The sequence below is a fragment of the Eschrichtius robustus genome, chromosome 1, assembly GCF_028021215.1.
Source record: "Eschrichtius robustus isolate mEscRob2 chromosome 1, mEscRob2.pri, whole genome shotgun sequence".
Taxonomy (NCBI): domain Eukaryota; kingdom Metazoa; phylum Chordata; class Mammalia; order Artiodactyla; family Eschrichtiidae; genus Eschrichtius; species Eschrichtius robustus.
In genome coordinates, this window is record NC_090824.1 from 10,057,152 (window position 1) to 10,069,833 (window position 12,682).

The window sequence follows — 12,682 nt, forward strand, 5'->3', positions numbered from 1 at the left end:
ACTCAGGCACAGGCATGATGGGTCGTCCCAGAGATTCAATGAAATAAGCAGAGAACTCAGCATCATGCTTGCCCCGTTACGGGGCATCTCAAACTTTGGTGTATGCAGCCTTGTCTACAGGGCTGATGAAAGACACAGAGGCTCAAGTGAGCTGAAGTAAGATGAGGCCTGGGCCTTCGTGGTTTTTCCAAATCCCCAGGTGATTTTGATATGACCTGAGTTTGAAAACCACTGGTATGTGGTGTTAGAATATGAGGGTGCCCAAAAAATATTAGCTTGAACTGTACCAAATTGTCAATATCCTACTGACCTGTTCAGTTGGCAGTTTCACGTGATTCAGCCTAGTGACTCTTCCCTGTTCCTGATTGGAACCAATTAAGAAATTACAGAAATAAAGCAGGTGGAAAATTGACATACAGATGAGGCTGATATTGAGAACGTGGCCTCCATCTATGGGCTGTTGGCTCCCTAAGACTGCACCCCGTAAGGAAGCACTTCCCGGGGTGGGGGTCACAGGGCACGTGGGGTTGAGCCAGAGGAGGGAAGCAGGTGGTCCCATGGGGAACCGCCCATCCTGTTAGCCAGTCCCCTTCCCAGACTCACCAGTCAGGTAGCCAGGGCTGATCTGCCAAAAAAGAGTCAACAGCTTATATGGGGCATGAAATATACCCTTTTCTCTCCTCTCCAAGATGTAGTGCAGCCTTACTCCTCAAGGTGTGGTCCATGGGTCAGCAACATTGGACTCACCTGGGAGCTTGATAGAAATGCACCCCGACCTGAGGCCCACAGATTCAGATGCTAGACCCCCAGGGATGCCCGTGCACATTCACGTTCCGTCCCGGAGGAAGCAGACGACTCACATGGAAAGGAATAGGCACTCCTGGATGATGAGCAACGTGAGTTCCCCGGGGGTGGGGTCCGGTCTGTTTCGGTTTTGTTGTTGTTATTAACGGCTTTATTGAGGTATAGTTTACATCTTATAAAATACACCCATTTTAAGTATATGAATTATATACTTAATTATATACTTACGATTTTTAGCATATTTACAGATTGGTGCCACCATCACCACGATCTAATTTTAGAACATTTCCATCATCCCCAAAAGAATTCTTGTGCCCATCTGCAGTCATTCCCCATTTCCACTCCCAGCCTTAAGCAAACAGTAATCCACTTTCTATCTCTTTAGACTTTTTGGACATTTCATATAGATGGAATCATACAATACGTGTTGTTTTTTCCCCCATCTTTAATGAGGTATAACTGACCTATAACACTGTGTAAGTTTAAGGTGTACGGTGTGTTGATTTTACACGTTTATGTATCGCAAAATGATTGCCCCATAGCATAAGCTAACACCTCCATCCCGACACTTACTTACCCTTTCGGTTTTGTGGTGAGGATATTTGAGATCTACTCTCACAGCAACTTTGAAATATGCAATTCAGTGTTGTTAGCTATAGTCACCAAGTATGTAATACAGTGCTCTTAACTGTAGTACATCACATCCGCAGAATTTATTCATCTTATAACTGCAAGTTTGTACCTTTGACCAACATTTCCCCATTTCTCTCACCGCCCAAGGCCTTGGTCTGGTTTGTTCATTGCTTTATTCTTAGCACACAAAACAGTGTGGATGGAATCAATGTGGGTTAGTGTATTTTGGTGGGAAAGGTGGGGACCTGGATCTGGACTCAGGGGAGGGATTAACATCCCTGCTGGGCTGCTTGCCGACTGTGGAAACTTGTACCAGACATTTAATATCTCTGGGGCTCCGTATTCCTGTCTGCAAAATGGGATTAGCAACAACTGCCTTGAAGGGTTACTGTGTGAAGAAAATGAGATAATACTGCAGCTGAGGGCACTTAGCCGAAGGACTGAGTGGTGAATACATGCAACATAGTCTCTAAAAACCCTGTGCCCGAGGGTGTATGTGTGTGTGACTCTGTGTATGTTTCTGTGTGTGCGTCTGTGTGACTCTGTGTATGTTTCTGTCTGTGTCTGTGTGTGTGTGTGTGTGTGACTCTGGTATACTTCTGTGCGTGTGTATGTGTGTGTGTGTGTGTGTTTGTGCATGGAGATGGGGTGAGAGGTGGGTGGAAGGAGTAGGGGCAGGCCAGAAGGTAGAAATCCCCCAGATTTGGGTTTGGGGAGCCCATAATTTAAACTCACGTCTCCTGGGTGACCTTTGAGTGCAGCTGCCTCTTTGGGGATTACACCCCAAGATGGTTTTCATATTTTCGGGTTTCTTTCCCTTTCTGGTTTTCGTCTTCTCTCCTGGACCACGGTTCTGCCTCTGCTGCTGCCTCTGTTGCAAGCCTGTGCACAGGGTGCTGGTTGTTCCATTGTCCGGATCTCAGTGACAGAGTTTTTCCCTCTGTTTATCCAGCAGTCACACCTGATTAATCTAAATCAATTTGCAAATGTCTTTATTTACATGGAAAATTCTTTGGATAAACAGGAATTCTGTGATATAGTTCACAATGGAACAAAAAATTCCCAGTTCCTTAAAAAAGTTTCCTGACATGCAGACACGCAGGCCATCCCAGACAATTTTCAGTCTGGCCAAGTGGAATCTGTGTGTGTTCGGCCTGATGTGAGCACAGAATGAGTCCTTTCCAAGTTTCTCTAGAACATGCGCCTCCTACATCAGATTGTCAAGGTCATGATAAATCATCGGAATCAGGCCTGTGTGAGCCCCTTTGGAGGTCAGAACTCTAGGGGACCGTGGTGTGTATTAGTTTTCTGGGGCCCCTGTGAGAAAGTACCAAACTGAGTGGCTTAAACAACAGAAATTTATTCTCTTGTATAGTTCTGGAGGCTGGAAGTTCAAAATCTAGGTGTCGGCAGGGCTGTGCTCTTTCCAGTGGCTCTAAGTGGGGGGATACTTCCTTGCCTCTCCTAGCTTCTGGTGGTGGCCGGCAATCCTCGGCGTTCCTTGGCTTGTAGCTGCATCCCTCCCATCTCTGTCTCCATCATCACATGGCCTCCGCTCCTGTGTGTTTCTCTCTGCATCTCTTCTCCTTTTCTTATAAGGACATCGGTCCTATTGGATTAGAGGTCTGTCCTATTCCATTATGATTTCATCCTCACTAATTACATCTGCAATGATGTATTTCCTGCTATTCTGAGGTCCTGGGGGTTAGGACCTCAACATATCATTTGGGGGGAACACAGTTTGCTCTTTGTTCTTTGTTTTGTTTGGTTTTGGTTTTGGTCGCCCGGGGCGGCACGCGGGATCTTAGTTCCCCAACCAGGGATTGAACCCATGCCCCTTGCAGTGGGAGCATGGAGTCTTAACCACTGGACCGCCAGGAAAGCCCTTGGGGAGACACAGTTTAACCCATAACAGAAAGAGGTTTGGGGCAGGGACATCTGGTTTCACATCCCAGCCATGCTTTCTGCTGACCGTGGGCAGATGGTTTTCTCCTTGAGACTTGCTTCCTGTCTCTGGATGATGACTGTCACAGGATCTGCCTGGCAGGACTGACCTGTGATCAAATGAAAGGATGTAAATTGCTCGGCCTAGAGCCCATCCTCCATAGCATTTCTTCCGTCTCCTTCCTACAGGCCAAACTGGGAAGTAGGAAATATTTGTCTTCTAAGCTTCCCATGAGAAAAGTTTGCAGTATCTGGAAGAGTTTCTGTGGCAAATGAAATCCACGTTCACATTTTCAGAATGCACAGTGTCATGTGGATTGGATGGTAAGGAGAGTCAGTCCTTAAGTGCCATCCTAAGCCGACAACCATCCACCCGCTTGTTGCAGATGACGCGGGAGCCCACTGGATTCAGTGTGCTTCAGGAGTGCTTTAGTCTGCTAACATTTATGAACATAGAGCTGTTACTAAATAAAAGAGCTTAAAAAACCCCACAAGATGTGAGATCCCTCATTATTCAAATGTGGAAGTCAGTCTTGCCTCTGTGCACCCTCTGAGCCTTGAATACATCCCATAGGGCCCTGACAAGGTATTGAAACTGTGATTCTGTCTCCCTATAAATTGTGAGTCCTGAGAGCAGGGTGACGGTGCTATTTATTTCTCTACCCAGAATGTTCCAGTTATTTATTGCCATATAACAAACCACACTGAAACTTGGTGGTTTAAAATAACATGTCATTACCTCGAGGGTTGCGGAGGTTGAGTAGGCTCAGCCGGGCGGTTTTCACATGACACAGTTGTGACGGGAGTGGGGGGCTGGGGTCGGACTCATCTGAAGGACTCGCTACGTGGCTTCTCCTGCATAGTGACTTCTGGGTGGTTGGAGTCCTTCTGGGGACTCAGGGCTCCAAAAGCACATGCCTGAAAGAGACAGAGCCAGGTCGAGTCTGTATTGCTCTTATGAATGAGCCTCCAAAGCCAAGCTGGGTCTCTTCTAAGAGAGTCACGGAGGCCAGCGCATAGTCAAGGGGAGGCCAATCAGACATGCCTTTTAATGGGAGGAGCATCAGAGAATGTACAGGCATGTTTTAAGACCTTCATGGAATAGGCAGGGGGGTTGCTGTCTTACTTTTTAATTTTTTAAGAAGGTGACAAGAATGCTTCTCAAGCAGTTCCCAATCCAAATGTTAGGTATAAATTAAACTACTGTTGAAATTCTAAAGATGCTGATCCATGTTAGCATGCTAGATTCTTTTTGTTGTTTTAAAGAAACTCAGGAACCTAGTGGTAAGACGGGAAAAAAGACACAGACCTACTAGAGAATGGACTTGAGGATATGGGGAGGGGGGAAGGGTAAGCTGTGACAAAGTGAGAGAGTGGCATGGACATATATACACTACCCAACGTAAAATAGCTAGCTAGTGGGAAGCAGCCGCGTGGCACAGGGAGATCAGCTCGGTGCTTTGTGACCACCTGGAGGGGTGGGATAGGGAGGGTGGGAGGGAGGGAGACGCAAGAGGGAAGAACTATGGGAACATATGTATATGTATAACTGATTCACTTTGTTATAAAGCAGAAACTAACACACCATTGTAAAGCAGTTATACTCCAATAAAGATGTTAAAAAAAAAAAAAAAAAAGAAACAGAATTGGGCAATTAGTTAGATCTTAGCCTCTTAGGAAATCATCACACACACACAAAAAGAGTTATGTATTACTGCTGGCACCCATGGGTCATTTTTATCACCCAATGAAAGGTCTAGTTTCGTTAAAAACACTTGGAGGATTAATCTAATATGAAGTTGCTACAACTACAAGCATAAACTTTTTGTTTTTTACCTTATCTCAAGATTTTCTTTTTTCTTTGTCATTATAAAAAAGAGGATTATAACTAGTGTGAGGGCAGACCTCACAGAGAGCACACAGTAGGTGCTCAATACGTGTCTGCAGAATTGACTTGCTGTAAAACTGCATCAGTGAATTCTAATCTATGGTTAAGCAGACATTGTCTAAGCGATGGCCATAGGAACAGCTGGTCTTAGTATATACCATGAAGGCTCAAAGCTTGCTTTATCATAGAGCTGGATCGAGAATAATTGTGGTGTACAATATTAGGGTTCCCTCAGAGAAGCAGAATAGCTGTGAGTGTCATAGGGGATTTATTATAGGCATTTGACCTTACACATCTTGGGAACCAGTTAAACTGTCTACGTCATTGTGTTGTCCCCAAGTTTGCTGTGGGTCTGTGGCCAGCAGGGTTGGCAACAGGAAAAGAAGATGACCTTGCAGTGGAGAGAACAAGGTCAATTTGGAAACCAGGAGGATATGCTGGAACCCCCAGGAGGCTGTGTCTCATTGGATCTCCAGTTGGTCTTTTATTTCCTCAAAGCCCACGACCTTGATGCTTTAAGGTGAGCTGCAGACGAGCTGGTACTTCCCCAGAGAAGCACCTGTCCCAGGTGGACACGAACAGGTTCAATCACATAAAGTGACCCAGGATTTGGGACCCCGACAGACAAGTTGAGCAGCAGCTGGGGGAGCTGTGGGCGTGGATGCTGCTGTCCCCCCAAAGTGAGCCAGGAGACCCGTAATGATGGGTGTGAGCCCCAGTGCCATCTGCTCTACACCCTCCATGGGGGCTGGGGGTGCAGAATTCATGTTGAACAGGTGGCATCTGCTTCCTGTGCAGGGAAGAGGGTACACACGCCCATGGTTGGTGGACATGCAGTTACTACAACCTCTCGGGGAGTAACTTGGCAAAATGTATTAAAATTACACACACATGCCCCGTTGACCCAGAATCCCACTCCTGGGAATCCTTATACTAATAACGTAAGGATATATGTTCAACGTTGAATAAATTGTGGATAATTCATAGTAACGGATCATTCTCAACAGTTCATTAAAAATAGTGAATTAGCACGATATCTGGGGACCTGGAGCAATTTGCATGAGGTATTAAAAGAGAAGCTGGAGCAGAGTGTGTATGCTTTGAACCTATGTTTTCCTAAAACAATGACAAAAATATTTTGTATATGTATATATACATGTATGTGTGGTCTTATATGTTTAGAAATAATTTTACAAGCATAGGGAAATATGGAAAAGGTCAATACTAGGTTGCTAAGATTGGTTAAGTGGGGTGGGGTGGGGTGAGGAAGTGGACAGGAGCCACATGAAGAGAAAAAGGCAAATGTAAGACTGGGCCAAACACAGATCTAACACCATCTGATGAAGATGATCTCTCTTAAACCATCAATCAGGGTTATGCGTGTGTGTTTATACATAATTTATCTCTACGAATACTCTATACCTTGAAGTGTATTTAGCCTGTTATTTATATAGTCACTCCATCCTTCGAAGTCTTACTTTTTACATGACAAATTATTTTCCATCACTTTTCCATTCACTTTCAATCTGTGTGCCTTTATAATTAAAGCGCATCACTTTTAGACAAGCTGAAGTTGGGTCTCTTTTATCCATTCTCACCATTCTACTTTTTAATTGGAGTGTTTAGACTATTAACATTTAATATGATTATTGATGGGATTGGATTTATTTTATTTATTATTTATTTTCTGTTTGTCCCTTTGCTACTTTTTAACTGTTTTTAAGAATAATTTTGAATTCCCAGAGAAGGTACAAAGATAACTATGGACTGAATGTTTGTGTCCCCCCTCCATATTCATGAAAGTTGGAATCCTAACCCTCGATGTGATGGTTTTTAGACGTGGGGCCTTTGGGAGGTGAATAGGTCATGAGGAGGGAACCCTCATGAAGGGGATTAGTGCCGTTATGAAAGAGGAGGAAACACAGGATCCCTCTCTTCCTCTTTGTTGTGAGGATACAACAAGAAAATGGCCATCTGCAAACCAGGAAGAGGACTCTCACCGGAACCCAACCATGCTGGCACCCTGATCTTGGACTTCCAGCCTCCAGAACTCTGAGAAATAAATTTCTGTTGGATATAAGCCACCCAGACTATGGTATTCTGTTATAGCAGCCTGAACAGACTGAGACACTAGTACAGAGAATTTTTGTTCCCCCTATTGTTAACATCTTACACTATAACTTACAATGGTACAATTGTCACAAGTAAGAAGCCAACATTGGCACATTACTGTAAACTAGACTCCAGGCTTTATTTGGATTTCACCAGTTTTTCCATTAATATCCTCTTTCCAATACAGGGTACCACGTTGCATTTAGTCATTATGCCCTCTTAGTCACCTTTGGTCTGTGACAGTTTCTCAGTCTTTCCTTGTTTTTCATGACGTTGATTGACAGTCTCAAGGAGTCCTGGCCAGGTATCCTGTAGAATGTTTTCCAGCTTGGGCTTATCTGATGTTTTTCTCATGCTTAGACTGGGGTTTTGGAGTCTTGGAAAGACTACCGTGGATGTGAAGTACCTTTCTCATCACATCATATCAGAGGGTTCATATCATATCAACATGACTCATCACTGGTGATGTTGACCTTTATCACTTGGTCAAGGTGGTGTTTGCCAAGCTTCTCCACTGTAAAGGTACTATTTTCCCTTTTTTATACCCTCCTCTTTGGAAGCCAGTCATTAAATCTACTCCACCCTCAAAGGAATTAACCTCTACATCCTGGAGAGGGAGCTTCTACCTATATTATTTGAAATTCTTTTGTAAGGAAGATTTGTTTCTTGTTCCTATTTATTCCATCATTTGTTTATATTATTAATAGGATGGACTCACGTATATTTCTTTTGTACTTTGGGTTATAATTCAGTTCCGTGTTATTTATTTTGTTGTTCAAATTGTTCCAGCTTTGGTCACGGGGAGCACTTTCAGGTTGGTTCCTGTGTCCCTTTGACTTGTCCCTATTCTAAAGTTTTATGATTGGATCTACCCTGAACTTTTCAACTTTTCAGATATATGAGCCAATAAGAATCCCCTCCCCACTTTTTATTGCTTAACCTAATTGAGTTGGCTATCTGTCAACTGCAAGCAAAAAGAGACCTGATATAATATATACTATATATATATCTGATATGTAACAGATATAATATATACCAGACTCAGACAAAGTAGGGCTGTTAAAATTATTACTGAGGATTATTAAGCAAATATTAAAGTAAGTGGAAAAATGATCATACCCCAAATTTAGGCCAATAGAGTTACTGGTCTTGAACAGATAATTTAACTTTGAATTTCCTGGCAGCCAAAGCAAAAATAGAAATATGATGAATTATATAACACTTGTCTGATTAGAGGAAACATACCAACCTCTTAAGAGAGATAAAGTTATCCTTGATTCAAATGTCACAAATAGTTTCTCATGAGGATCCTTACTTGTGAGAATATTAAGCAGCATCAGGATTTTTCTAAAGATGCCATAACATTCCAATATAAAAGCAAAAGACCTTATTATTTCAGTGCAATTTAGTAAAGGCATTTCTGTAAGAAGTTAAGTTCTTATACTCTATAAACTTGATATACACTGAGCACTTAGGAAACTGGAGGAATGGATCAGTAGTCTGTCTTAGACTATCTTTTCCAAATACCCTTGGATATTAGAAGGATAGCAGCCAAACTATTTCTTTAAAAATAATACACACAACACACACATATTACTTAAAGGGTAGTCTCTAGGTCAGGTGCACACACACACACACACACACACACACACACACACACAGCCTGGCAGGGTTGAATCCCAGTTTGTAGCTGTTCAGAATAAGACTAGTAAGAAAAACATTCATCTCTGGTCAAGAGTATAAACTGTAGAGATTAAAAAAAAAAAAAATCTCTAGATCAGGATTCCAACTCTAGTATTTGACCTGGAGAATTAACATTTCAGTTTCCACTGATGCTAGTGAATTTTGTGTCTATTTCTCTACCTATCAGCCCAACAAACTCCTTCTAACTTTTCTGTTGGAAAAGCATTTTCTGCAGCATTTAGTGAGATTATTCCTAAAGAAAGTGCTCCTAACACACTAAGGTTAATAGGTTTGAATGCAAGGGGAAATGAGCCCAAAGAAAATCCCCTCCCAGGGAATTCCCTGGCAGTCCAGTGGTTAGCACTTGGCGCTTTCACTGCCGAGCGCCCGGGTTCAATCGGGGAACTAAGATCCTGCAAGCCACATGGTGCAGCCAAGAAAAAAAAAAGAAAATCCCCTCCCAGATGTTTGCTTTCATTCCTGTTGCTTTTCCCCTTCCTCACAACTTCAAATGTGCTGCACCTTGGCATTTGCAGGCGAAAACTGACTGCTGGGCATTCCATGCCTGGCCCCTCTGGATCTACATCAGAGCTCCAAACCCACATTTCATTTGCATTCAGGAGCCCACCTCACAGGGAGCTGGCCCACCTCCTGACTTGGATGCCATCTCCAGAAAGGTTTACCTTCCAGAAGCTAAGTGAGTTAATCCGCTTACGGAGGGTTTGGCTGCTTCTCGCCTTCTAATGGTATTTTCCTGTCACCGACCAGCTGTCTCTTCTGTCATTGAGTTTCTATAGCGCTGTAGGATTTAAAGCAGGATAGATTAGCCTAAGCGAAAGACCTTGAATCACATCGCTCCAGTAGAGCATAGGAGTTCCAGTTCCTAGGGAGGCTGGTGGCTTGGAAGGAACCCCAAATAGCATCCTGAACCCAGGCCTTAGAGGAACAATTTGTTCAAAACACTCGAAGGCTGATCTAAGCATGGCCGAAATGTGGACCAGCCATACGCTGCACATCAGTCAGCCTAACAGCTGTATGATGGTTTACTTGATACTTCTTCAGATCGTTTTGTGTTTTAAAACTTAAATGCATTTATTTAAATATGAGATTAGAGAGCGGGACGTTTGGCTGGCAAGCGGGAACCTCTTAGTCGTGCACGGAGAAAGTACGATTTAAAAATGGGTGATGTTGAGAAGGGCAAGGAGATTTTTGCTCAGAAGTGTGCCCAGTGCCATACTGTGGAAAAGGGAGGCAAGCACAAGACTGAGCCAAACCTCCATGGTCTGTTTGGGCAAAAGACAGGTCAGGCTGTCGGATTCTCTTACACAGATGCCAACAAGAACAAAGGCATCACCTGGGGAGAGGAGACGCTGATGGAATATTTGGAGAATCCCAAGAAGTACATCCCTGGAACAAAAATGATCTTCGCTGGCATTAAGAAGAAGAGAGAAAGGGCAGACTTGATAGCTTATCTCAAAAAAGCTACTAATGAGTAATAGTTGGCCACTGCCTTATTTATTATGAAACAGATGTCTCATGACTTTTTGTGTGTACCATATTTAAATTGATCTCATACACTAGAATTCAGATCATGAATGGCTGATGTAATATTTCTGTCCTGATTTAAATAAGATTGGCTTGTGGCTAAGTGAATATGGTCAGCTTTTTGAATTTTGCTAGTAATTCTGGTTCAACAAGTACTATCACTGTTTTCCCCTTCTAAAGAGATGATTAAACTTGCATAAGGAAGGTTAAACTTTTCAGGGATATGGTGAATGCCTTCTCAAACCCTATAGGAGATTTGTTTTATATTTAGATTTCTATAAGTGGTTATATTAATATATTTAAATCTTGAGAAGCTCCCTTCACTGTCTCATAGACCAGCAAGAGTCACCTGTGTTTCAGTTGTGTTCATTTGCCTGTTAAGGCAAGGGCTGAAGATACACTGACAATGTCCACTTTATCTTTTCGGTCTAAAGTATGCCAATTTAATTAAAATTCTCTACCTGATAGATAAATAAATAAATAAATAAATAAATAAATAAATAAATAAAAAACCACCTGGGCCTGATCAGCCAGGGCTGCAGGCCCTCCCAGCTCCATGGGGGCTTTGGCTGTGGAGCTGGAAGGCCTTCAGGGGCAAAGGATGGATGTGGTCATTGACTCCAGGGCCTGTCAGAGCCCAAAGGGGGTTCAGAAGGGAGAAATAGGGAGAGGCCAAGCCAGCTGGGCCTAGGCAGTGAACCTCTCATATCTCCATAGGGCCATGTTACACCCTTCTCCCACCCACTGCCTTGCACAGCTGCCCCAGACTCCGGGACCAGCAGGGGTAACAGATGGTTTTAAAGCAGGTGAACTTGCAGTAATGGAGGGTGGGGCAGTGCTAGAAGCCAGCTGTGGAAAAGACACAGGCCCCATCCACCACATTTAAAAAAAAAAGAGTTGTCAAACATATCTCCCTGATTCCACTTTCTGAAAGTCCACTAGGATTTCCCAAACATGGGGAGAGGCAGGGTATAATGGAAACCACAGCTGCCTCTGGCCTGGAAGGCTGCTTGGGGAAGGTGACCCTCACCTAACCTGTCCTCAAGTATTCTTGCAGGTGAACAGCCAACTTCATCAACAGCCCTGGGAGTCTGCAGATGGCCTTGTCAAATCACAGGGCTCTCAGATGCTGCTAAGATCCCATCGGGGCAAAACCGAGTGTGTCCCCAGAGAGATTCAGCTTCCTTCATTTCTTCCTGAACGGTTTGTTAATAGTGGAGAACACGTTTGAGGTGGAATTGTTTTGAATGCAGAAACATTCCTTTGTCCCAGAAGTGATTTTGCAACCAAGAATGTGCACAGCTTTGGACACTGAGCGGGTTACGGTGGCATTGTGTGGTGGGCGTTGGAAGCTGTTGGTTGTGTTCCCAGCATAGTCCAGCCTCTGGACCTGAGGGAGGCTGTGCTCCGAATATCAGCCCCCTCAAAACAGCCCCTTCCATATTTGTTCATGAAGGTAGGAGACAGGGCTGAACTCACAGAAGGCTTGCAAAGAAAGATACTGTTATCTTTCCAACATTGGCAGGTGATGCCATTTTTGGTACTTTGAAAGGAGACTTTGTAAAAACGAACCAAGTGTGGAAGGACAGGGGTGCACGGACCCATTTCTGCAATTCTGAGGAGTGAAAGTGCCTAACTTTGTTCAGTGAATTGGTTGAAACTCTGAACCAGCGAAAAGGCTGGATGGCTTTCATTGTAGTGATGGGCGCGAACACCTGTGATAATGTGTAGTTAAGTGGACCAGGTATAACTTGACCAATGAAGGGCACCAGTACACAAGGCTGGGGGTGGGGATGATCCTGAAGTTCTCACCTTATGCTGGGGAGGGGGTGACGTGGCGGTGTGGAGGGCTAGGAAGTGACCCTCTCGGTATCATGCGAGACGTTCTCAGTTTAGGGTATAGGATAATTTTCACTGTCTATACTTTTGTGATTTTTGTGACTGTATAGACCACCTATAATATATCAATTTCCACTAACCTCATAATAATGCAATGCATCTTTTGCGATTGAATATTTGGATCCTACTTGCCCTATGATGGTGGGGATTTTAGGTGTTTTGTAATAGAAAACA

At 43.6% G+C, this 12,682-nt stretch overlaps 1 protein-coding gene across 1 annotated transcript; it reads left to right on the plus strand.

Moving 5' to 3' along the window:
* Positions 1 to 10,242: 10,242 nt before the first annotated feature.
* Positions 10,243 to 10,610, plus strand: LOC137769420 (cytochrome c-like). The gene has a single exon (XM_068551315.1). It carries the CDS (start codon positions 10,243 to 10,245, stop codon positions 10,558 to 10,560), a length of 318 nt encoding a protein of 105 aa, XP_068407416.1. The 3' UTR covers positions 10,561 to 10,610.
* Positions 10,611 to 12,682: the final 2,072 nt, after the last annotated feature.

What these genes read in the sequence shown, in the direction of transcription:
- LOC137769420 (XM_068551315.1), top strand. Translation starts at nt 10,243, where the DNA reads ATGGGTGATGTTGAGAAGGGCAAGGAGATTTTTGCTCAGAAGTGTGCC.